This window comes from Schistocerca cancellata, chromosome 8 (assembly GCF_023864275.1).
Source record: "Schistocerca cancellata isolate TAMUIC-IGC-003103 chromosome 8, iqSchCanc2.1, whole genome shotgun sequence".
NCBI classification, from domain to species: domain Eukaryota; kingdom Metazoa; phylum Arthropoda; class Insecta; order Orthoptera; family Acrididae; genus Schistocerca; species Schistocerca cancellata.
Window position 1 is genome coordinate 507,374,719 of NC_064633.1, and position 27,060 is coordinate 507,401,778.

The 27,060-nt window shown below is 45.5% G+C and overlaps 1 protein-coding gene across 1 annotated transcript in view; it reads left to right on the forward strand.

The window, feature by feature from the left end:
* The first annotated feature begins 272 nt into the window (after nt 1-272).
* Nucleotides 273-27,060, forward strand: part of LOC126094796 (uncharacterized) — a 53,556-nt gene continuing 26,768 nt past the window's right edge. The window contains exons 1-2 of the mRNA XM_049909363.1: nt 273-384; nt 26,655-26,762. Of these exons, the coding sequence (XP_049765320.1) occupies nt 26,655-26,762 (108 nt within the window). The 5' untranslated portion in view covers nt 273-384. The remainder of the gene's footprint in view (nt 385-26,654; nt 26,763-27,060) is intronic.

Genomic DNA, 27,060 nt, shown 5'->3' on the forward strand with positions numbered 1-27,060 from the left:
CCTATAGCAACTCTTTTTCTTTCCCTACAAGAGTTTTCCAAGCCACCATGATCATCAGATTTTAATCACCCTTAATAAACAGTAAATTAATTTAGTCTTTGTTTTTACTTTTCCCACGTGCTTCTGCAAAGAAGTGAATTACACGTGTGCATGCTACTGTGTAGATTAGTGGTTAGAAAATTAATCGCAGGTTTTGGTTATTGCGTAAGTCTTGTGAACATCCTTGTGCAGAGCGGCATCCTAGTGTAAATTTTCCGGCCGCCAGACCGCCACGTCACCCGTCACGTGAATCAGCTGTGTAAGTGACCGTAGACTGCTCAGTGGAGCGGCAGCCGCCGAGCCGAGAGGACGCACAGCAGAGCAGCAGCACTTGTCTGATAAACAGTAAATAATTTAGTCTCTGTTTTTTTTCACGTGCTTCTGCAAAGAAGTGATCTATACGTGTGTGTTTTACTGTGTAGGCTAGTGGTTAGAAAATTAATCGTAGTTTTTTTTGTAAATCGTGTGAATATCCGTGTGTAAGGCGGCTTGCTGGTGTAAATTTTCCCGTCGCCAGAATCTTCGTCACCCCACAAAGTTTCAATTTTCTGCTAGTAGACAGCATAGAGTTTAGATCAGTGTATTCTAGTTTTAATATTTATCTCGTGCGGTAACTTTTCGGTAAACAGGATTTCTAATAACAGGTATCTGTAAATGCATCAACTGCAGTAGAGATATTTATTTCTGTTTAATAGCTTGCGGTCTCAGAGTACAGTGAGAAATCTGCACAACAATTTTAGTGTTACTTTACTCTACTTTGGTATATTTTGTATGCATTTCAAACTCAGTAGCTCCACTTGAGACCTCATATCTATTTTATACACAGTACGATATGGCTAGGGACTGTGCTTGTTGTGAGCAAACACAAGGAGTGTTAGCTGCTCTCCGTAAACAGCTGGAAGCTGCGTTGGCTACCATCGACGAGCTTGTAGCGAATACTGAAAGTTGCGGTGACGTCGGGGCGTCAGTGACAAGACCTGCGACACTCTTGGTGCCACTGGAATCCCCTGGTGACCCGGATGTCGCTGCGGCCTCTGATAAGCAACATCAAACCAGTCCGTCCTCACTCCAGAGCGGGTGGCAGACAGTGGTGGGTTCGCGTTTCACTGGACGGAAGGCGAAAGAGGGAGCAGGCCGTGCGGCTGGCTCCCTACGTCTCAGCAACAGGTACGAGGTCCTTCCCAGTGTTGATGATAACTCTGAGCCGGCACGGGATGCCTCTTCTGATGGGCCAGCGGTCGATTTTCCTGCCCAGTCTGGACAAGTACAGAGGGTGGGTATGCTTATCATTGGGAGCTCCAATGTTAGGTTGGTGATGGAGCCCCTCAGGGAGATAGCAAGCAAGGCGGGTAAGAATTCCAGTGTGCATTCCGTATGTTTGCCGGGACGTCTCATCTGTGATGTGGAGGAGGCCCCTCCCGCGGCTATCGAGCGCACTGGGTGCAACCGGCTGCATCTAGTGGCACATGTCGGCACGAATGATGCCTGCCGCTTGGGTTCTGAGGCCATCCTTCGCTCGTTTCGGCGGCTGGCTGATTTGGTGAAGGCAACTAGTAACGCACGCGGGGTGCAGGCTAAGCTTTCTATTTGTAGCATCATACCCAGGGTTGATCGAGTTCCTCTGGTTTGGAGCAGAGTGGAAGCTCTACACCAGATGCTCAGATGACTCAGCGACGGTATCGGAAGCTATTTCTCGACCTCCGCTATCGGTGCAGAACTGTAGGGTTCCCCTCAATAGGTCAGCCGCGCACTACATGCAGGGAGCGGCTACTAGGGTATCGCAGTACGTGTGGCGTGCACGTGGGGCTCTTTTAGGTTAGAGAACCCCTCCCTTGGGAGCAAAGACGATTTTCCTCTTAAATCAGTCACAGTGATCTCAGAGAGTCTTATTCTGCGCAGATCAGAGATAGAAAAGATTAATATGATTTTAGCAAACTGCAGGAGAATCCAGGGAAAGGTCACGGAATCAGTACCGCTTACTGAAAATAATAATGCACAGGTAGTATTGCGAATAGAAAGCTGGTTGAAACCAGACGTCATTGACAATGAAATCCTAAGTTCAAACTGGAGTCTTTATCATAAGGATAGGTTTGTCGGCAATCGTGGCGGCGTGTTTTTTGCAGTTAAAAATTCGGCAAAATCTAGCGGGGTTATCACGGATTTGGAATGTCAATTAATCTGGATAAAAGTATCAAAGAACCGTCAAAAATGGTGATCGGATGCCTCTATAGACTACCTGGGTCAGAATCTGTAGAATGTCATTAGTAATTTTCCTGATCTTGCCGTTGTAATATTGGGTGACTTCAGCTTACCAGGTTGGGAGTGTTATGCCATCAAAACTGGTGCCAGATACAGGTATTCGTGTGGCATTGTCTTGGACGTCTTGTCCGAAAATTAACTTGAGCGTATAGTTAGAGAAACAACTCGAGACGGTAACGCCTTAGAACTCCTGGCAACAAACAGATGTTAACTTATCGAATGAGTTAACATAGAGAAAGGTATCAGTAATCATAAGGCGGTGACAGCATCTATAGCGGCGGGTCCTACAAGGAATGTTAAGAAAGGCAGGAAGATGTATTTGCTCAGCAAGGGTGACAGGATACAAATTTCAGAAGACCTCAGCAGTCAGCATGAAATGTTCGTAAATGAGTACGAAGAAGAAATGGAAAAAATTCAAACGCATAGTTCGAGTATGTTCCGGGATAGGTTTTAAAGGATGGGAAAGATCCACCACGGCTTAATAGCCATGTTAGGAAAGTACTATGTAAACAAAGAGCACTTCATCTCAAATTCAAGCTCACAAACAAAAGCTGAACGAACCGAAAATGAGCGTAAGGAGATCAATGAGGAAAGCATTCAATGATTTTCAAAATTACACATTGTCAACCGGCCTGAGTCAAAACCCTAAGAGATTTTGGTCGTGTGTAAAATCAGTAAGTGGGCCAAATTCTCTCAGCTACCACAACGGCACCAAAACGGAAGATAAGAGAGCGAAGGCTGAAATACTGAATTCGGTCTTCCGAAGATGTTTCACGGCGGAAGATCGTAACACTGCCCCTCCTTTCAATCGTCGTGCGAACGTCGAAATGGCAGATACTGAGATAACTGTTTGTGGAACTGAAAAGCAACTACAATAACTTAGTAGTGGAAAGGCGTCAGGAGCAAATGAGATAGGTATAAGATTCTGTCCCGGCGTAACGAAAAGCCCCGTCACGAGGATCAAGAACGAAACAGCAGAGAGGGCTGTGAGACGACGTCAGCCAATAGCACGCTGACTAGGGCGTCACCACGACAGGAGCGCCACCTACACGAAGAGAATAAAAGCGACGCGCCGCCTAGGCGTGCCGTCACTAGTAGACCCGGACTAGAAGAGACCACTAGCAGAGCCGAGTTGTGATCCATACCCATTACTTGCAGGGACATTGCATATTGCGACGGACATTAATTATTTGCATGTTGCCAATTGCTTTCGACAACTCGCTGTAAATACAAAGTTAAGTATTGTCAACTCAAATACTGTAATAAGCTTCATTAACATGAGTTTGCTTGTATGTTGTCTAGCTATCCGAGAAAACAGCTTCCTAGGCATTCTATAAGAGATGAGTGGGCAGGATCCCACAGATTCTATAAAGATTATGCCAAAGAACTTGCTCCCCTTCTAGCAGTAATTTTTCGTAGATCGCTTGAGCAACGAAAGGCACCTAGCGACTGGAAAAAATCGCAGGCCTTTTCCGTTTTTAAGATGGCCGTAGGGTAGATCCACCCAATTATAGCCTTACATCGTTGACGTCAATCTGTTGTAGAATTATGGAACATGTTTTATACTCAGGAATTATTACGTTTTTTGGGAAAACGAACATCTACTCTATTAAAATCAACATGGACTCAACAAACAGAGATCTTGCGAAACTCAGCTCGCTCCATCCTCCGTGAGATCCACAGCGCAATGGGCAAGAGCGCTAAGGTTGATGCCGTGTTCCTTGATTTCAGTAAGGCATTTGACACCGTCCCGCATTGCCGTTTAATGAAAAAAAAATACAAGCTTACCGAGTATCGGGGCAGACTTGCGATTAGATTCAAGGCTTTCACGCAGATAGAACTAAACACGTCGCTCTTAACGGAACAAAATCGACAGATGTAAAGTTCAAATGGTTCAAATAGCTCTGAGCACTATGCGACTTAACTTCTGAGGTCATCAGTCGGCTAGAACGTAGAACTAATTAAACTGAACTGACCTAAGGACATCACACACATCCATGCCCGAGGCAGGATTCGAACCTGCGACCGTAGCTGTCGCGCGGTTCCAGACTGCAGCGCTTAGAACCGCACGGCCACTCCGGCCGGCAGATGTAAAGTAATATCCGGAGTACCACAGGGAAGTGTGATACGACCGTTGCTGTTCACAATATACATAAATGATCTAGCAGACGGAGTCGGATGCTCCTTAAGGCTATTCGCAGATGATGCAGATGTTTATACCAAAGTAGCAACGCCAGAAGATAGTAAGAATTTGCAGAACGACCTGCAGGGAATTGATGATTGGTGCAAGCACTGACAGTTGTCCCCGAACGTAAATAAATGTAATACATTGCGCATACATAGGAGAAAAAGTCCACTATTGTACGGGTACACTATTGATGAGAAACAGCTGGAGACAGCGTCTCCCCTAAAATATCTCGGCGTAACTCCTGGAAATTGAAATAAGAACACCGTGAATTCATTGTCGCAGGAAGGGGAAACTTTATTGACACATTCCTGGGGTCAGATACATCACATGATCACACTGACAGAACCACAGGCACATAGACATGCACAATGTCGGCACTAGTACAGTGTATATCCACATTTCGCAGCAATGCAGGCTGCTATTTTCCCATGGAGACGATCGTAGAGATGCTGGATGTAGTTCTGTGGAACGGCTTGCCATGCCATTTCCACCTGGCGCCTCAGTTGGACCAGCGTTCGTGCTGGACGTGCAGACCGCGTGAGACGACGCTTCATCCAGTCCCAAACATACTCAATGGGGGACAGATCCGGAGATCTTGCTGGCCACGGTAGTTGACTTACACCTTCTAGAGCACGTTGGGTGGCACGGGATACATGCGGACGTGCATTGTCCTGTTGGAACAGCAAGTTCCCTTGCCAGTCTAGGAATGGTAGAATGATGGGTTCGATGACGGTTTGGATGTACCGTGCACTATTCAGTGTCCCCTCGACGATCACCAGTGGTGTACGGCCAGTGTAGGAGATCGCTCCCCACACCATGATGCCGGGTGTTGGCCCTGTGTGCCTCGGTCGTATGCAGTGCTGATTGTGGCGCTCACCTGTACGGCGCCAAACACGCATACGACCATCATTGGCACCAAGGCAGAAGCGACTCTCATCGCTGAAGACGACACGTCTCCATTCGTCCCTCCATTCACGCCTGTCGCGACACCACTGGAGGCGGGCTGCACGATGTTGTGGCGTGAGCGGAAGACGACCTAACGGTGTGCGGGACCGTAGCCCAGCTTCATGGAGACGGTTGCGAATGGTCCTCGCCGATACCCCAGGAGCAACAGTGTCCCTAATTTGCTGGGAAGTGGCGGTGCGGTCCCCTACGCCACTGCGTAGGATCCTACGGTGTTGGCGTGCATCCGTGCGTCGCTGCGGTGCGGTCCCAGGTCGACGGGCACGTGCACCTTCCGCCGACCACTGGCGACAACATCGATGTACTGTGGAGACCTCACGCCCCACGTGTTGAGCAATTCGGCGGTACGTCCACCCGGCCTCCCGCATGCCCACTATACGCCCTCGCTCAAAGTCCGTCAACTGCACATACGGTTCACGTCCACACTGTCGCGGCATGCTACCAGTGTTAAAGACTGCGATGGAGCTCCGTATGCCACGGCAAACTGGCTGACACTGACGGCGGCGGTGCACAAATGCTGCGCAGCTAGCGCCATTCGACGGCCAACACCGCGGTTCCTGGTGTGTCCGCTGTGCCGTGCGTGTGATCATTGCTTGTACAGCCCTCTCGCAGTGTCCGGAGCAAGTATGGTGGGTCTGACACACCGGTGTCAATGTGTTCTTTTTTCCATTTCCAGGAGTGTATATAGAGCGACCTTAAGTGGAATGCCCATATAAAACATGCAGTGGAAAAAGCAGACCCCAGACTATGATTCATCGGAAGAATCCTAAGGATATGTAACTCATCCACGAAAGAAGTGGCTTATAAGGTGCTTGTTCGTCCGATTCTTAAATATTGTTTATCTATTTGTGATCCCTATCAGGTAGGACTGATAGAGGTGATAGAGAAGATCCAACGAAGAGCGGCGCATTTCGCCACGGGATCGTTTAGCTGGCAAAACGGAGATGCTAAACAAACTGCACTGGCAGACGGTACAAGAGACGCGTTGTGGATCACGGAGACTGTTACTATTGAAATTTCTGGACAGCACTTTTCAGCTGGAGTTTGACAACATATTACTTCTCCCCACATACAACTCGCCTACTGACTACGAGGAGGAAACTCGAGAAATTAGAGCCAATGCACAGGTTTACCGACAATCATCCTTCCCACGTACTATTCGTGAGTGGAACAGGGTAGGAGTGATCAGGTAGTGGTACCGAAAGTAGCCTTCGCTAGACACCATTAGGTGGCTTGCGGAATACGATGTAGATGTAGATGGCCTTGGTATGTTGAATCACTTCAGAATAATCCCATCACTGAACATTCCATAGTAACTTATTCTCTGGCCTATTCTGCTATTCGTAACAAATCCTACTCACACGAGTATAACACCATTTTCTTCTGATGTTGATATTACCCTATATGATCCTGAGCAGAATTCCTTATCTTCTTTCCCTTTCACTTCACTGTCTCCTGCTCTACATAGAGCTTTTCCAGATTTGCTGCCGGCCGGTGTAGCCGAGCGGTTCTAGGCACTACAGCCTGGAACTACGCGACCGCTACAGTCGCAGGTTCGAATCCTACCTCGGGCATCGATATGTGTGATATCCTTAGGTTAGTTAGGTTTAAGTAGGTCTAAGTTCTAGTGGACTGATGACCTCAGAAGTTAAGTCCCATAGTGTTCCGAGCCATTTGAACCATTTTCACCACATTTTCTTAGGTAGGCCTATTCTAGCTTTCCTACCGTATTCAAGTGTCTCGCATTCAAATAACCGTCCGTTAGCGATCTTTGGCGGTTTTCCAATGATTTTCGTATGGTCTCCTCATACTTGGCAGTCCAGTCCGGGAATCCCGACGGCGGAACTAATCCAAAATATTTTGCCATTAGAGACCATCATGACACTTTTAAGTTAGAAGTCACATTTCCTATTGACACACAATGTATGTCTTTAATTCAGTGCTTTCCATCGCCTTCTGTATCCTCACGTCTTTCATCATGGCTGTTTTTTTTTTTTCCTTTTAGAGGCAGTTTCCTGCTGCAAAGATTAAGAAGGCGGCAGGTATCTCCATCCGCTCCTACGACCTTTTCGATAAAATTTTCGTCAGAATGAGAATATAGCCTATAAGAGAACTCTTAGGTCGCCATTGCTGACAATTTTCATTCAGATTCTTAGCAGTTCTGGGCTCTAATCTGGGACCACAACTTTGGTTAGTACTCAAAGATTGTGCTACAAATATCACGGCGAACCCTATATATATCTTACATACCGAAATAAATTGTTGGAAACACCAGTAGTCTGAGATATTAAGAAATTATTTCATGAAATCTGTTACCGTTCAAGCAAAAGTGTGCTACATACTTCCTGCATTCAGCTGCACCTTTTAATATCAACATTTTTAATGGGAGAAGAGTAGCAGCAATGCCTTAGTTCACGATTTTCACTTTGATGCCGAGGAAAGGCCTGTTCTGGGGACAGTACGGCGGACTGTGATCTTAGTTGGAAATCCTGAATCTGAGTAATTTACTTGCCTTTCTGCTCCTGTTTATAGATCATCCATGCAGAACCCCGTCTTCGTATGTCAGGTCACTGACTCACTTACAACGAGAACTGCAGTTTAATGTGGACTCTGAATCATGGTAAATTTCGAGTTTTTCTCTTACACAAAGCATTACCAGACACAGAAGTCTTTCTATTAATAGGAAGTACCACAGGGCGAATCGCCGTTCACGCACTGGTCGATCATACTGTAGCTGTCGAATAAGAATTTCTAGAATAGTAACATGTAGCTTAATGACGAACATCCCCGATAAATTTCGTGCCCACAACGTTGTCTCTGTGTAGCATAATGAAATATATCGCTCGTAAGGCCGAACGTACAATGCCCGCGCCGCTAGAAGATTTCCTTTTTGTCGGTTCTTGAGTACTAGTATGTTAAAAACACTTTTATGTCCTCCACATTTCCTGAAAGGATGCCTATATTCGTAGTGGTATACTATCCACAAGTTCATAAAGACACGGTAGGTCCAGATTGTCCCACTCCTCAGCGGCGAATCGTCGTAGATATTTTGGAGTGGTTCGTAGGTCACGTCGTCCATAAGTAGCAATTTTCAATCTGTTTCAGGCATGTTCGATAGGGTTCATGTCTGGAGAACATCCTGGCCACTCTTATCGAGCGATGTCGTTAACCTGAAGGAAGTCATGCACAAGATGTGCACGATGGGGGCGCGAACTGTCATCCATGAAGACGATTGCCTATCCACTATGCTGCCGATATCGGTCGGGCGATGGCATTCACGTGTCGTACAGCCGTTACGGCGCCTTCTATGACCACCAGCGTCGTACGTCGGCCCCACATAATGCCATCCCAAAACATAACGGGACCTCCACCTTGCTGCACTCGCTGGACAGTGAATCTAAGGCGTTCAGACTGACTAGGTTGCCTCCAAACACGTCTCCGACGATGGTCTGGTTGAAGGCGTATGCGACACACATCGGTGAAGAGAAGTTGATGCCAGTCCTGAGTGGTCCCTTCGGCATGTTGTTGGGAGCATCTGCACCGCGCTGCATGGAGTCATGGTTGCAAAAACGGACCTCGCTATGAACGTCGGAAGTCATGCAGCCTATCACGCACAGTTTGAGTCGTAACACGACGTTCTGTGGCTGCACGAAAAGCATTATTCAACATGGTGGCGTTGCTGTCAGGGTTCCTCCGTGCCATAATCGGTAGGTTGCGGTCATCCACTGCAGTAGTAGACCTTGGGCGTCCTGAGCGAGGCATCTCATCGACTGTTCCTGTATTTCTGTATCTCCTCCGTGTCCGAACAATATCGCTTTGGTTCACTCCGAGACGCCTGGACACTTCCCTTGTTGAGAGCCCTTCCTGGCACAAAGTAACAAAGCGGACGCGATCGAGCCGCGGTATTGACCATCTAGGCATGGTTGAACTACAGACGACTCTAGGCATATACCTGCTTTCTGGTGGAATGACTGGAACTGATCGGCTGTCGGACCACTCCTTCTTAATATGGCTCTGAGCACTATGGGACTTAACTCCTGAGGTCATCAGTCCCCTAGAACTTAGAACTACTTAAACCTGACTAACCTAAGGACATCACACACATCCATGCCCGAGGCAGGATTCAAACCTGCGACCGTAGGGGTCGCCTAGAACCGCTCGGCCACACCGGCCGGCGGACCCCTCCTTCTAATAGGCGTTGCTCACGCATGGTTGTTTACATCTTTGTGCCGGTTTAGTGAAATCTCTGAACAGTCAAAGGGACTGTGGACACAATATCCACAGTCAACGTTCTGGGAACCGGGACGATGCAAACATTTTTTTTTGATGTATGTAAACTACACTCGAAAGTATATGCAGTAACCGTGACGGAACATTAACCTTCACTACTTAAAAGTCGACATCTAGTGCACCATGTACAAAAATCAGTTTATAATCAGCATTAGTTTCTTACACCTTTCTGTGTCCTAATAATATCATTGCATTTGCAAATTGATGATTATATGTTTGTATCAGTATGCTCTAATATTATGGTGAAACAGATAGCTATATTCATAGAGACATTTGCACTCATGTAACTTTACACAATACGTTAGCAGTTTTTTAGAAGTTCTCTGATACAAAGAAAACCAGCGCGTCGATTTATGAACATGTCTTTGTATTCATCAGTTGTCAAGAGACGTTCCCGCTGGAATAAAGGACGGCTCTAAATGTCGTTGAGATGTAGGAAATCGTCTCGTCTTATCTGCGCTGCCGGGATGTTTGTGGAAAGACATTCGGTCTCCATCTGCTATCATTAAGGCGAGAAGCTTTCCACATTCTCTCACGTTACGGTCACGAGCAGCCGTACTTAAAGCAGTTTCCCTACATGGGTCATTTATGCAATAACTTACGCCACTGCCTGCACTATTATGTACTTGCCTCTCTTCTCACCTCCCAGCCAACAATGCAGGTACATTTCAATAGAAACAGTTTCAATAGGTGCAGTTTTTTTTCTGGAATAGGTTCTACGCTCGGTAAGATCCGCAATGGTGGCTAGATCTAACAAGCTCACTACCGACTGTTGGTTTAATGTATTATTTCCACACCTTTATCTTTTTATGGTGTGTTTCGCATGTACAGAATCCTATTATTAAAAACTGGTTACTCGTTCGTATGCTGTGGACATCAGTAACATGTTAATCGAAAAAGGCTGATAGCATGTGCGATGTGAAAGCAGGCGCGTATTACAATAGACGTTTAGCACCATTTTGTTGCCTTGGAAGACAAAACATAATTTTGAGTAACGCATGAGAGGCTGAAAGTAAATTCACAGTCTCGGTACTATTCACAATTACTATGAAACTATTACCATGAACATGAATCATAGCAATGTAACCTTACTAAAACACGAAAAGATTACGCGCTCGTAAACTGAATCGTAAACCCGTAATCAAGTTACAAACGCTTAAACTAATGATAAAATATAGAGTGAAAAATTGCATCACGCTTATTAGACAGATTGAATTCGATGTTTCTACTTGGATTTTAGCTATAGATAAATTGGACAGCTCGAGATTTAAATATGAAATATTACTTACGTTTAATCATGAAGCCAACCATAAGGGAAACTATAATAGAATGAATTTGAAATTTTGGAACCAAAGTAACTCGTCAGAAATTAACTACGTGAACATTTTATCTACAGCGATAAAGAACATAATTAAAATTGAAATTTTTCTGATACATCTATGTAATCGTTATTTTCACAGCAAAATAATTGTTACATCGAGAATAGGTCATCAAAAAGTTTCCGTTTGAAGATATTGTTGCTGTGTATAAGCAACGTAGCGCGATGCCGATACGGGTATATAGGGTGTTACAAAAAGGTGCGGCCAGACTTTCAGGAAACATTCCTCACACACAAAGAAAGAAAATATGTTATGTGGACATGTGTCCGGAAACGCTTACTTTCCATGTTACAGCTCATTTTATTACTTCTCTTCAAATCACATTAATCATGGAATGGAAACACACAGCAACAGAACGTACCAGCGTGACTTCAAACACTTTGTTACAGGAAATGTCCAAAATGTCCTCCGTTAGCGAGGATACATGCATCCACCCTCCGTCGCATGGAATGCCTGATGCGCTGATGCAGCCCTGGAGAATGTATTGTATCACAGTCGTCCACAATACGAGCACGAAGAGTCTCTACATTTTGTACTGGGGTTGCGTAGACAAGAGCTTTCAAATACTCCCATAAATGAAAGTCAAGATGGTTGAGATCAGGAGAGCGTGGAGGCCATGGAATTGGTCCGCCTCTACCAATCCATCGGTCACCGAATCTGTTGTTGAGAAGCGTACGAACACTTCGACTGAAATGTGCAGGAGCTCCATCGTGAATCAACAACATGTTGTGTCGTACTTGTAAAGGCACATGTTCTAGCAGCACAGGTAGAGTATCCCGTATGATATCATGACGGTGAATCAGGAAAGTACCGTACATACTGACGAAACTAAAATGAGCTCTAACATGGAAATTAAGCGTTTCCGGACACATGTCCACATAACATCTTTTCTTTATTTGTGTGTGAGGAATGTTTCCTGAAAGGTTGGCCGTACCTTTTTGTAACACCCTGTATAAGCACTGACATAAATTCAAGGGATTAGTGTGGCGTTCTTGGCCTTCCGACAAACGTGTAGTAAACGCTGAAAGACGGACTACGGCGACACTATTACCAAATGCGTCCAAACAGAATCAAATGCAAGGGATTAGTGTGGCGTTCTTGGCCTTCCGACAAACGTGTAGTAAACGCTGAAAGACGGACTACGGCGACACTATTACCAAATGCGTCCAAACAGAACCAACGTACTACTATTCCTTCCTTGGCTCCGAAGGATAAACACCGGTAGAGATCGGATGGAAAATGGAAAATGTGTTTGGGACAGCATGTCTGTCGAAAACCAGTGTTGTGGAATGGAGCTCCTAGTTCCCTGTTGGTCGCGCTTCGACACGGGACGGCGGTCAGTCTGGGAGGCCAGAAAGTACAAAGAAGGTGGGCCCGATCAGGTGGGAGACACTATACCACAAACCCTATAGTCCTGATCTTTTCCTACGCGATTATTACGCCTTCGGTCCCTAAAAATAGGCCTTGAAAGGTCGACCATTCCTGTCGTAGGAGAATGTGCAGCAGGCAGTTAAGGACTTCTTCACGCAGCAGGGCGTGGTGTTTTTACCAAATGAGTATATTCAATCAGAATCATGGGTGTGACTATTTCCACAATGCTCACGGCGACTTTTTCTGATTGGCATACCTGAAACTTTTTGATATTATGCTCTGGAAAGCTACTCTATAAACTGGATATAATACCTTCGGTCGAAGTCAACTGATATTTTGGTTAATTCATCCAATCAAATAAAAAAAAGTGATGAAAAACATATCTTCTTTAGAACAAATTATAAGATACATAGTATGTAAAATAAAATAGACAGTATGGTACATATATCACTTGTTCAAACGGCTGCAACCCGTTTGTAGCAGAGGGTACTAATACGCAATTTAGCGTCCTCGTAACTCGACAGCGAGAACCGCCTCCCTACTTACTGCTGATATATAAATGGGTTCCGACGATTCGTGGTAGCCACAGGTGGACCGGCAACTGTGAATCGCTAACAGAAATTTTTTTTTTTTTTGTCTCGTAGTTGTGAGCTGACCGTTATTTCGTTGGCAACGCCATGTGAATATGAAACTCAATAAAACGTTTTTTGGTATCAGACTGCGATGGTTAAGTAAACTGACGATCACCGTGGCCAAGTGGGTCGACAGGTCTGTTTTGAAGTTGTTTTCATATTTTGTAATGAAACATCCTACCAAAAGGACATAATTCAAATTAATACTGGTCGTTGAAAATTACGAACTTATACAGGTATGAGTAAGTTGTCTGCGAGTAACTTCCTTCCGTGTGACATATCGCATTCAGGCATTAGAATGTCTCCAGATTCAAAGATTTTTTTTAGTTGCTTCCTTAGACATCAAGTGCAGAACTGTTTCCAAACGTTTCTTTCCGATACTCTACCATAAGCTTGATTGTTTTTGGATTTACGGTCAGAAGTAGTTCTTGGAATTCTGCAAGTAGCTAGCCCTTCCAACTAGTGCAATAACTCTAATTTTGTTATTAAATATTCAAGCTGTTCCTTTAGTCATTTTAATTGGGATTTTATTTTATCGAGTGTACAAGAGAAACCCGATTTGTGTGCACTTACATTTCTTTAAATCCGAGAGACAATGTTCAACATATTTGAGAAACTATGACCAATTAAGTTGTGTCTTGTAGCTTAGAGTTAATCCTGTCTAAGAAAAAGAGATTTTCCTTACTTAAACGTTAGGCGCTACAGAGTTAACGTATAATACTAAATAATTGTTTATCGTGGCACATCGTGCATCGTTTTTCAAGAACTTTACCTCTTCGCAGGCAGTATTTTGAAAAATACGAAGTAATAAACTGTTTCCTCACCGTAAGGTTTAAACGGGCACTTGCACAACTCATTTATGAAAGCTAATAATGATCATTGATGCCTTACGTATAAATAAATTGTGATAGGGATACTTTCTTCTCTTGGTAGTATGAATTCAGGAGGCTACTTGACCCACTGCAGCACTAGGCCGTACAGCAATCGACAGTGTTATTACATCATTGGTAAACAGCTAACTTTCATGTTGTATAAAAGAAATTGCGCTTACGGTGGAACGTTGCAGCAAAAGGACACACTACGTGCTGTATCAATGGCCACAGTTAATTGTCATTTGGTACCTCACACTCAGCTACCGAAAGCAAGGTGATGCCGTGATTAAGACGCTATACTTGCTTTCCAAAAGAGTGGGCTTCAAATCCCAGATGATGATGATGATGTTTGCTTTGTGGGGCGCTCAACTGCGCGGTCTATAGCTCCCGAAGAAAGTTCCAATTTTTACACAGTCCAGTTTGTTTACACAGTCCACTGCCGCGAATGATGATCGTGATCATGAAATGGTGAGGACAACACAAACACCCAGTCCCCGGGGCAGAGAAAATCCCCAACACGGCCAGACATCGAACCCGGGACCTTGTGATACAGAGGCAGCAACGCGTTCAAATCCCTGTCTATGTAATCCGTGATTTCCGTAAGTAGTTAAGACAGTAGCCGTCAATGTGAATTTCGAAAAGACAATTTTTTTCCTTGTCCAATCACAGCAATTGATCCCTCAATAACAGGCTCTTTGTTGAATGGAAACAACGATGTTCCTACATTCCTCCTTTTCGAACTCGTAGCACCAGTCAGGTATTCATCCAACTTTGTGGAGATGTTCGACATGTAATCCATATTACCAGCTGAGCACCTGGCATTACCTGGTTATGCATTGATTCTGGTCTTGTATTAGTCCATCTCCCCTCTCCTTCTCTCTCTAACTCCTCCTGTCCCCTCTGTCCATCTTCTCCTCCCCCTCTCCGTGTCCACTCCTTGCTCTCTGTCCGTCTCTTCCTGCACTTCTCTCTGTCCATTGGCTCCCCGCCCCCTTTCTCTATTCATCTGCTCCTGCCTCCTCTCTCTATCTATCTGCTCCTCTATTCTCTTTCCCTCACTGCCCACCTACTTCTCCCCCTAATCCAGTTCCTTCCTCTCCCCTCAGTCTTCTTTTTCACCTCCGTAATTCCATCCTACTTCCCCTCTCATTTTCCATATCCTTCCTCAATCCGTCGCCTGTGTCCGTTAACTCACCTGTCATGGCCAATCACATCATCCCTCCTCTCTCTCACCATCACCTATATCTTTTCTCTGTTCATCTCCTCCTCTCCCCACTCTCTGTCCATCTCCTCCTCTTCCCTTTGTCTGTTCATCTCCTCATCTCACTGTCTCCTTGCTCCTGCAGTCTCTCTCTGCCCACACCCTCTTCCTTCTGTCCTCTTCTTCACTTTCCTGCCTCTGTTGATTTTGTCCTCCCCCTCTCTGTCCATCTCCTCCTACCCTACTGCATCTGTCCATCTCTTCCTCCCCCTCGCTTTGTCCATCTTCTCCTGTTTCTGTCCATCACCTCGTCTTTCATTTCTCCATCAGTTTCCTTCTCTTCCCTTTCTGTCCATCCCTTCCTCCCCTCTCTACCCACGTCCTTCTACCCTCTATGACCAGCTCGTCCTTTCCCCTCTCTGTTTTCCCATATTCTCCTCCCCCTTCTCTCTTTACTTTATCACTCCCACCAATTGGAGTTTACTGTATCACATCCCCACAATATTTATTTCCAGATAGTAAGTTATATGTGCACCAAATTTTGTTGAAATTGACCCAGCAGCTTTTTGCCCATCGTTTTGTCCTTGTATACACATGTCACATATATTTCACGTATTTTTAACGTATTTCTTACATATTTACACGTGTATGTCACCTGTACCTGTAGCGAATTGCATCCTGTACTTGCGTTTTCACATAGTTCAATGCTTAAGATGGCATATCTTCTGACCTGTGTGTCGTGCAATGATATAATTTTGCTGGTACACCCAGTTATGTATGTGGATACTGGCTGAGAAATGTGGTGCTAACAGTGTTTCTGGTAAAGAAGTAATAAATTAAAATTCCATGCACGATGTGGCAGTTTTTCATGCATCTCAGTGTTTATGACGACATACATCATGCACTACGTGTCATTTTTGCAGGTACATTCTGTGTTATATATGAATAATGTCTGCAAAATGTGTTACAAAGCAGTAAAGCAGTAATAAATTAAAGATCAAGCCTGATGCAGCAGTATTACTGCAGGAACAGCGAGAAAGTACTAAGTGATGAGTGTTTTTTCTTTCATTACGTGAGATGTATCAATGAAAAAAGTCTCTAAGGGTTTAACATAATGCTCTCATTCACAAATAGTGGATGAATATAGAATGATTTCTGTTTCACACTCGCCCCTACCCCTTCCAGGTGATATGTGGCTCTTAGTGCCACACTGTTGCTTTACAAACAGTAAGTGACGTGTGTTCCATGTTTGGTTGAAATCGAGCCTGTGGTTTAGCTGGAGGTATAGAACATACACATTTGCACAAGTCCACTTTTACAATATGCATGAATTCGGCTTGATTTTGAAAGGCAATCCTAGTGGGACTATATAAATGGTTGATTGTGATGGCATAATTTTAGTGTTGTAACAACATTTATTTTGTGATTGTAGGCTTTCCCGGCCTAAACTATTGATGAAGGTTTCTCGGGTCTCCAGCCGGGTGGTAGAGTTGATATCTCGCGACGTTTCGGGAAGTGTCATACTACCCATCTTCCGGCGAAGTGTCGAGATTCGCGGAGAGCGGGCTATTTACATGCGCGGTCACCACCCTCCACTAGACCTCGGGTGGCTGCGGTGGACCAGCGGCGTGCGCGCGGTGGTGGGGATGGTGGTCGCCCACGGCGGCCGCGTTCGGTTCTCGGTGTAAGCATTCTGTTTGCGTCCGCGGCAGAGGACATTGACGGGCGTGCTCCCGACGGATTGCCGCTATCGCCAGATGCTCGGCACTGTACCTTCGTGTTTTCGTAGTTGAAGATGTGTTCTTCATTGTTGCTGTGTTCCGCTATGGCTGATTTTTCTGTGTGGCCTAGTCGCACACATCTGATATGTTCTTTGCAGCGTTTAGATATGCAGCGCTGTGCTTACCCAATGTATTTCTTTCCGCATTCGCATGGTATACTGTATACTCCTGGTGTGTGTTCCAAGAATCTGGCTTTTGGGAAAGCGTGATCAAAGAATCCATAGAAATAAGGATTCACGAGAATCTGGTCAACAGAGACGAGGGATACCAACTCAGTGCAGCATGGAACCCGGCGATAGCGGCAATGCTTACACCGAGAACCGAACGCGGCCGTCGGGGGCGACCACCATCCCCAGCACCGCGCGCACGCCGCTGGTCCACCGCAGCCACCCGAGGTCTAGTGGAGGGGGGTGACCGCGCATATAAATAGCCCGCTCTCCGCGAATCTCGACACTTCGCCGGAAGATGGGTAGTATGACACTTCCCGAAACGTCGCGAGATATCAACGCTACCACCCGGCTGGAGACCCGAGAAACCTTCATCAATAGTTTACGCCGGGAAAGCCTACAGTCACATATACGACACCTCTACGGGGAGGAAATAGTCTGCAGCTTCAAACGGCTACAGAAAGAACGCACCAGGAAAGTGAAACTTCTCAGCACACTGGCTTTCCTGCAACGCTGTCGAGACGAGAACATGCTACCAAGGTTTGCGGTGATTCGACATCTAGTAAAATCTAGGAAGACCGACCGGATATTACGAAGAGCAGGCATGGCCTTACTAAGGGAGCGCATTCATTTCACTCGGAAGGAGCTTGATAGGAATGCGCACACCCTCCTCACATGCCACCCACAATTGTCAGGGACATTACCAGCCTATCTGTGGGAATGGGTCGACTGCAGCACTTACTCCAACAGTGAGGTGCAAAAACGGGGCTCTACATCCAAACAACTCGGAAAATTCGGCAGATTAGCCGGGACCCAGACGACAAAAAAGGAGATGAATGATACCAGAGCCGTGGTCAATTTGACTGGAAAAGAACTGGACGCTGCCACAATCGCAGTTCTCAAAAAAGGACTGAATTTCGCCCCCGTCCCCAGAACAATCCCGAAACGAGACATTATCAGTGGCGTGGAAGAAGTAGTACGAGGGCTTCCAAAGGAGAAAGCCGTAGAAGTAAGACGGGAAACTTGCAGAATAATCGACAGATCTCGATTGCCTAAAAATAACATATCTGCGGAAGAACGAGCAGCTCTCCGGTCCCTTAGAGATGACCCTGATATAACGATCCTACCAGCAGACAAAGGGAACGCTACAGTGCTGTTAAGTAACGCCGAGTACCGACTGAAAATAAACCTTCTGCTACAAGGCGAGGCCTACAAGAGGCTGAAGAAGGATCCAACCCCTACGATGGTTCAAATGGTTCAGATGGCTCTGAGCACTATGGGACTTAACATCTGTGGTCATCGGTCCCCTAGAACTTAGAACTACGTAAACCTAACTGACCTAAGGACTTCACACACATCCGCGCCCGAGGCAGGATTCGAACCTGCGACCGTAGCGGTCACGCGGCTACAGACTGAAGTGCCTAGAACCGCACAGCCACACCGGCCGGCCCCGACGATGAGTAGAAAGACGATAGCTCTGCTGAAGAAATCGGACTTACCAGAGCAAATGAAGAAGCGACTGAACCTCAGAGCTCCAGCGATACCACGCCTCTGTGGACTCCCCCAAGATCCATAAGGAAGGGGTACCTCTGAGACCGATTGTGGACTCCATCAACTCTCTCAGTTACGAACTTGCTAAATACCTAGCGACACTGCTCAAACCCCCTGTGGGACACTGCAGCCACCATGTGAGAAACTCAGCCGAATTCGTAAAAATACTCAGGGACATGCGACTGCAAAGGGAGGACCAACTCGTGAGCTTCGACGTGACGTCGCTTTTCACGAAAGTGCCTCTTCAAGACTCCTTGGCCCTTTTAACCCAGCACTTTGAACCATAAACAGTCAGCCTCTTCGAACACGCACTAACAACCACGTACTTTGAGTGCAACGGGGAATTCTTCGAGCAGATTGACGGTGTGGCGATGGGCTCCCCATTGGCTCCTGCGATTGCAAACCTCTATATGGAACATTTCGAGGAGGTGGCCCTTCAAACTGCCAGACAGAAACCGAAGCACTTCTTCCGCTATGTCGACGACACTTTTGTCGTGTGGGGACATGGCAAAAAGGCACTAGATGAGTTTCTTGAACACCTCAACAGCATCCATCCGAACATAAAATTTACAATGGAAATGGAAGAAAATGGATGCCTCCCCTTCCTTGATATTTTAATTAAGAGGAAGGCGATGCATCACTAGGCCATGCAGTACATAGGAAGAAGACACATACGGATCTATACCTTCAAGCAACAAGCTGCCACCATCCAGCACAAAGACAAACAGTACTGACCACCCTGGTACATAGGGCGCGCGCCGTTTGCGACAAAGACAGCCTACCATCTGAGATGCAACACCTGAGAGAAGTCTTCTAACAAAATGGCTACAGTAGAACGCAGATTAACAGGGCGCTTAAAAGAAAGAAAGAAGCAGTGAGAACCCCAGATGAAAATAATGAAGGAGAAGAAAAATATAAACGACTCGCTTTCCTTCCGTACATCGGTCCGCTCTCGGCCAAAATTGCACGACTTCTGGGAAAATACAAGATCAAAACCATTCTCCGACCACCACCGAAGACGAGGGAGCTCCTAGGTTCTGCCAAAGACGCGCTGAACCTTAACACACCAGGAGTATACAGTATACCATGCGAATGCGGAAAGCAATACATTGGGCAAACACAGCGCTGCATATCTAAACGCTGCAAAGAACATATCAGATGTGTGCGACTAGGCCACACAGAAAAATCATCCATAGCGGAACACAGCATCAATGAAGACCACACCTTCAACTTCGAAAACACGAAGGTACTGTGCCGAGCATCTGGCTTTTGGGAAAGCGTAATCAAACAATCCATAGAAATAAGGATTCACGGGAATCTGGTCAACAGAGACGAGGGATACCAATCAGCGCAGCATGGAACCCGGCGATAGCGGCAATCCGTCGGGAGCACGACCGTCAATGTCCTCTGCCGCGGACGCAAACAGAATGCTTACACCGAGAACCGAACGCGGCCGCCGGGGGCGACCACCACCCCCACCACCACGCGCACGCCGCTGGTCCACCACAGCCACCAGAGATCTAGTGGAGTGGGTGACCGCGCATATAAACAGCCCGCTCTCCGCGAATCTCGACACTTCGCCTGAAGATGGGTGGTATGACACTTCCCGAAACGTCGCGAGATATCAACGCTACCACCCGGCTGGAGACCCGAGAAACCTTCATCAACATTTATTTGTCTTCAAAATAGACATAAAGTATGCTAAACAAGTTATTGATTGATTTTTCCTATACGACCGAGGTGGCCGATGGAAGTGGTTCACAGGCCTATCTGCACTTTTGGTGAACACAAAAACTTGTGAATTTTTATTACGTGTGGCTCTGCACACAATGCCCAGTTTACAACTCCACTGTGTTGGCACATTTCTTCAGACCGTAGCTCTCAGCCCAGGCTACTGCTGGCGCCGCAGTAGCTATCACTGCATTGTTCTGCTGGAGGCTTGCTTCAAAGAGGTGCTACTGTGTCCGCCATGTAAGGCTGTGGGCCTGTTCAGCAATATTTACTAAGGGGTAGGCTCACCGCTGATTGATTTCACCTCCCAACATGCCGTTTCTACTAGGTAGGAACCATAAAAATACCTCAACCTTTTAGTGCCCTCCCAGGCTCCATCAGCATCTGCTCAGGCTGTTAACTTTCTAGAGTCTCGCTCAAGGTGCATCAGATTGTTACAAAATCTTTATTAATTTTCCATATGTGAAAAATAGCGTGCTACGGTCGCAGGTTCGAATCCAGCCTTGGGCATGGGTGTGTGTGATGTCCTTAGGTTAGTTAGGTTTAAGTAGTTCTAAGTTCTAGGGGACTTATGACCTAAGATGTTGAGTCCCATAGTGCTCAGAGCCATTTGAACCATTTTGAAATATAGGTGAGAGAGTAACTCGTCATCTTTCAATTTTATCTAGAACTGATTTCCATACTTAACATCACTAGGAGGTAGCACCCCCACAGGCCATAATACACTCTTGTATTCGTTGTGAGAACGAACAGCCTCCAAATGGCGTCTCGAGAAATTCTTGACAAGAGTGAAACATATACTATATCTGCTCAAACAGTCTGGTGGCTGGAGGTCAGCATAATACAGCTTCTAGTCGCATCACAGACATATTATAAGCTGATCGAATCAAAGAACCGAGCCAGTCAGACAATGAAACTGCAAATTTCGCACTGCATTTCTAGTATGTAGAGCAGTGCTGGGTGTAGCTTTATACTGCTGGAATACAGCATACAGCATAGGATGTGACATTAGAATTTACCATTACGATCATTCAGCATGCATTCTACAATGGTATCAAATCAGTCTTGTTGTCGTATCCAGTAACCCCACACACAATGGTTCCATGAGTTTAAGGCGTGTGGACCTACAGAAACACTACTTCCTTTGACCATTCACCAAGTCATCTACAGATAAGATGTCGTCGATATGACCATCACAAACAGAGGCGAGACAACGCAAAATGCCGGTTACCCGTGCCTTTTCACAATGCCAGTCTCTGTTGTCTTAGGTATGGGATCAGCAGTAAATTTGGAACGGCAAATCGACATCTTCACCCAGCTTCCACCAATTTTTTTCCCAAAGGTTCGTGGTGACACTCTGTCTGAAAACTCGTCCAGTATTTCGGTGGTTGTCGTTCAGCAGCTCGTCAGAGCCAGTCGAACAGTCCTCCGAACTTTTGGTGCGGTCCTTGTGAAAGGGCCCATGACACTCCTTATGCAGTCGATGCATTACAACCAGCTGTCTGTGTGATCTGGCAGTGGGATTCTCCCGTGACTCGCCTATGATTCTTTCTCAAAGTCCGGAAGATGGTGACTAGCTGCACGACCACGTTCTCTGAGCATGCTGTGTTGCAGTCTCCGCCTGGAGATTTCCAGTATCGTTAGACACATTCAGCAGCCATCCATGTACTCACATCATTCTTCCTGTGTTGGAACGGCGTTTTTCTGTATTGAAAATAAGCTCGCATGAGGATGAAACTTAAATCAGCGTTTCCCACAGGCAGTTGGGTGCTGCCGGGTCTAAGTGTTCCGCTTCTGTCAATGTATAAGGAGTTAAAATGTACAAGATTCAGTAGTGCAAATGTTGGAGCCACTACTGTCTTGTAATAAGGCTAGAGGTTATTGCTTGGTGGAGTATTGTCAATTTTACCGTGTCAAAGAATTCTATTAGAAGCTCCTTTACAATAATTGTTACATAAAATTCTTTCTTCATTTCGAAGGTTGCCCTGAACACTGTAGTTGCCATTAGTCTTGTTCATATTTGTGGCGAAGGAGAAATTCAGACGTCAGCTACATGAGGGCACAGTGATAACTCAGCGCCGACAAGTGAACATTTGTGTGGCACTCGGAATCGAACCCTGATTTCCCACATTGCGCGATCGGGCGCCTCAACTGCTTCGGCTATCCGAGCACGCTTCCCTCCAAACCAAATTTCACACTTGTTGCACAGTACTTTACTGTCCACCATTGTAATTCCTACCATCATTAACATTATCCCCGCAACATGGCGACCTAGCGTGCATCCTGCTGAAAATGTCATGAAATACCGTCAAAGCGTGTATATTACTATATGTGTGATAATATGGTACTATTAGGTGATTCGGACATCTCCGAAAGAACAGACACGACACACAGAACAGAAATGCTTCTGTTGACGTGCTGCACGGTGTGACCGCGAGGTTTAAAGCGCCATATCGCGGACTGCACGGCCGCTCCCGCCGGAGGTCCGAATCCTCCCTCGGGCATGAGTGTGTGTGTTGTTCTTAGTATAAATTAGTTTAAGTCTAGGTACCAATGACCTCAGCAGTTTTGTCCCTTAGGAATTCACACACATTTCAACACTCCTGACGGCGATTGAATGCCCTTGCCTTACTACGACGTTTCACCTTGTTTACCCAGGCTATTATGCGGAAACCTACAGTCAAACGTGGACTCCCAGCCATGGAGCAGTTACATTTTTCACGTATACAGATCATTGGCAGAGGTTCGTGGAAGCCGTAAATTACCGAAAAAGTTCGTGAACTGTCTAAGGATTAAAACCTGAATGTATTCCGCTTATCCCCTAAGTCACAACTCATCAGCTCGTCACAAATTTTACGAACAAACTTTCACGCGTCATAGCGAGGTAACGTTTATGTTGAAGAATTGTGTCCTCAGATTATACGTACCTGAGTAGGTATACTATCAAAGCTCCATCCCTTCTGCTTCCGTGCTTGCTACAAGATTTGCTACTAATAATCTGGAGGTTGTTTAGTTATCCTCTTTTTCAGGGTCACGAGGAAATACTAAGATCCAATTCGAACTAGAAAATAGTGAGAGATGGTGTAATATAGCCACTAGTGAAGTCACTACAGCACACAGTCTCTTGCCTAACGCTCGGCGTCTGCACTGTTGCTGCGGAAGCTGGCCATATAGAAAAGGCAAAGTACCACACAAATGACCAACACTTTTCTTTACAATGCTGTGTCAATTCGGCACCTCGTCCTCTGCGTGTTTCCTTTCAAGATTCAACTTGCTCACGATTACATAACAAAATATCATATGGTTCAAATGGCTCTGAGCACTATGGGACTCAACTGCCGTGGTCATAAGTCCCCTAGAACTTAGAACTACTTAAACCTAACTAACCTAAGGACATCACACACATCCATGCCCGAGGCAGGATTCGAACCTGCGACCGTAGCGGTCGTGCGGTTCCACACTGTAGCGCCTTTAACCGCTCGGCCACTCTGGCCGGCAAAATATCATATACAATAAGGTTCTGTTAACATTTTATTATATTTACACTACTTTCAGAGCTGACGCTATGACTGGGAAGTGCAAAGGTGAAACCACTCTGCGTTGCTCTTTCTGTTACGATCAACCAACGCGGAAGTGTGCAAGAGACGGTATTTCATCGACGAGTCCCCGATAGTCTCCGAAAATAGCACAGGTCTTGATACCTGAAACTGTCGGTCGTAGAGTCTCATTTAATTCGTGAGTGATTGGTTGACAGTGCGATCCGCACTTGCTACCGTTAACCGGGTGCTTTTGGTATTAAAATGGTTCAAATGGCTCTGAGCACTATGGGACTTAACTACTGTGGTCATCAGTCCCCTAGAACTTAGAACTACTTAAACCTAACTAACCTAAGGACATCACACACATCCATGCCCGAGGCAGGATTCGAACCTGCGACCGTAGCGGTCGTGCGGTTCCACACTGTAGCGCCTTTAACCGCTCGGCCACTCTGGCCGGCAAAATATCATATACAATAAGGTTCTGTTAACATTTTATTATATTTACACTACTTTCAGAGCTGACGCTATGACTGGGAAGTGCAAAGGTGAAACCACTCTGCGTTGCTCTTTCTGTTACGATCAACCAACGCGGAAGTGTGCAAGAGACGGTATTTCATCGACGAGTCCCCGATAGTCTCCGAAAATAGCACAGGTCTTGATACCTGAAACTGTCGGTCGTAGAGTCTCATTTAATTCGTGAGTGATTGGTTGACAGTGCGATCCGCACTTGCTACCGTTAACCGGGTGCTTTTGGTATTAAAATGGTTCAAATGGCTCTGAGCACTATGGGACTTAACTACTGTGGTCATCAGTCCCCTAGAACTTAGAACTACTTAAACCTAACTAACCTAAGGACATCACACACATCCATGCCCGAGGCAGGATTCGAACCTGCGACCGTAGCAGTCGCGCGGTTCCGGACTGAGGGCCTTAACCGCGAGACCACCGCGGCCGGCTCTTTTGGTATTACTAAGAGGTAATATTCATGTGTTTGGTCATGATTTTAAACAAATTGTAAGGCGGAATCCGGTGGTGTACACAGCTAACTTCATTCTAACAGTATCGAGAGTTCCCCAATTCTAGGTTTCCGATCAACCTGACGGATCACCATCTATTTTGCCACATGCACTCTTTCCCTGACACATTGCAAAAGGACCTTTAACGCATACTCTGTGCTAATGTCTGCTGATTAGAAACTTCACCTGCCCTTTGTTTGGCAAAGAGTGTTCGGCTTGAAGCTTAGTACCACCACCAGTAATTGAACCTCCCTGATCAGGAGAGTGCCTTTGCACAAGTATGCGTCATAATCCTAGACAGCCTCTAAAGCTCTGCACCTTAAAATTACTGTCGAGTATAGAGCTGTGATTCTATTATATGATAAACTGGACTAAACTCCCTTAATTAGGTGTCAAACTATTTCCCATTCCAGCCTATTTCCACCTGGTATTAGGATAATATTTGTATGGCGTTCGTTCGAAGGTTTACTCTCAAATTTGCGTTATTTCGTGGTTGAATTAAATAGTAAGGAAAAAAAATTATCGATTCATATAAACACTGATGTAGTGTACTAGGTACATTTCAATATTTGTGACATTAATTACATCATTAAAGGTTTTAATTACATCATTCACTATCATCGTATCTTAGGTGATATATCTCGGCTAAGAAACATATACCACCCTAAGAGGTTATACATTAGTGTGATGTATTCACATGTACAAGTGGTCAAAACCGAACTAAATGCAGAATTCAGGATTTTTGTGGTCACCAACAGATCGATGATAATCCAGATTAGTGACAGTCTTGGAGGAGGTGGAATGTTGGCGGTTGCAAGTAACGACGTGCAAAGCTACAAAGTTTGGAGCAACTTCAACCACAGTGAGTTCAAATGAGACTAAGACATCACTAACACTCGTAAGAGTGAGGACGAAAGTAGAGGAGGAAAGGGAGGACAAAATAGTTGTGATATTTAGCATATCAATCATTCAGGTTGATCTCAATTATTTTAAAATGACTTCAGTTACCCGTTGGATCTCGAGTCAGGATAACAATCAATGATTTGCAGTGGTAAGATAACAAGTATTGTGTAATGGATTTGAGATCTTCCTTTGTTTCTTCCACCATCAAGCTTATGTTGCTTCTTCAAGAATTTTCGATTCTCCTCCAAATACAAGAATAAATGCGACTTGAATTTGCAGCAGGAACTAAAATACTTTATCTGTTCAAGTTTAGTATTACAGTAAATGTATAGTTGATTTCATTTTATAATTTGTATACCTATTGCTCTTATGTTTTTTTGTCAGGAATTTTCACCTGCCCCGAGATGACTAGGTGTTGTTGTGTTGTCTTCGTCATCATCATTCATCCCCATTACGCACGGAGGAAGGCAACGGCAAACCACCTCCGTTAGGACCTTGCATAGTACAGCGGTGCGGGTCTCCCGCGTCGTTCCCATACGCTCTGTCAAGAAGCATGGGACTTCATTTACACTTTAGACTAATTTATTCGTTTCCCTATATAATACGTAACCGACTACGATTGGTAATCGCCTAGTTTATAATCAAAATACATAAAAGCATTAGGTACAATATACTGTTTATTGAATAACTGCGATGATACAGTTTTCACGTGGTTGGTGCTCGGTCGTTAGTCAGTGAATATCTGCGCTGTGCGCCTGTTGTTTGCCTGCAGATGGCTGCCCTACTCGTGTTGGTGCCGTTACTGTGTGTCGCCGCAGTGGTGGGGGAACCCAGCTGTTCTCTGCCACCCGCCTCCGAAGAGCAGCTCCCATTTACCATGGTGAGTTTCTCCCGACAGACATACGTTACTAGACTAGTAAAGGCACATCTTTTCCGAAGCCTGACGATTGGTGTAGTAAAACGGCAGCGACCAAAAGTTTGTTTACGCTACTACTAATGAACAAAGTAAGAGCATATGGAGTATCAGACCAATTGTGTGATTGGATTGAAGAGTACCTAGATGACAGAACGCAGCATGTCATTCTCAATGGAGAGAAGTCTACCGAAGTAAGAGTGATTTCAGGTGTGCCTTGTGGATGACATCGGAAGTTCACTGAGGCTTTTTGCGGATGATGCTG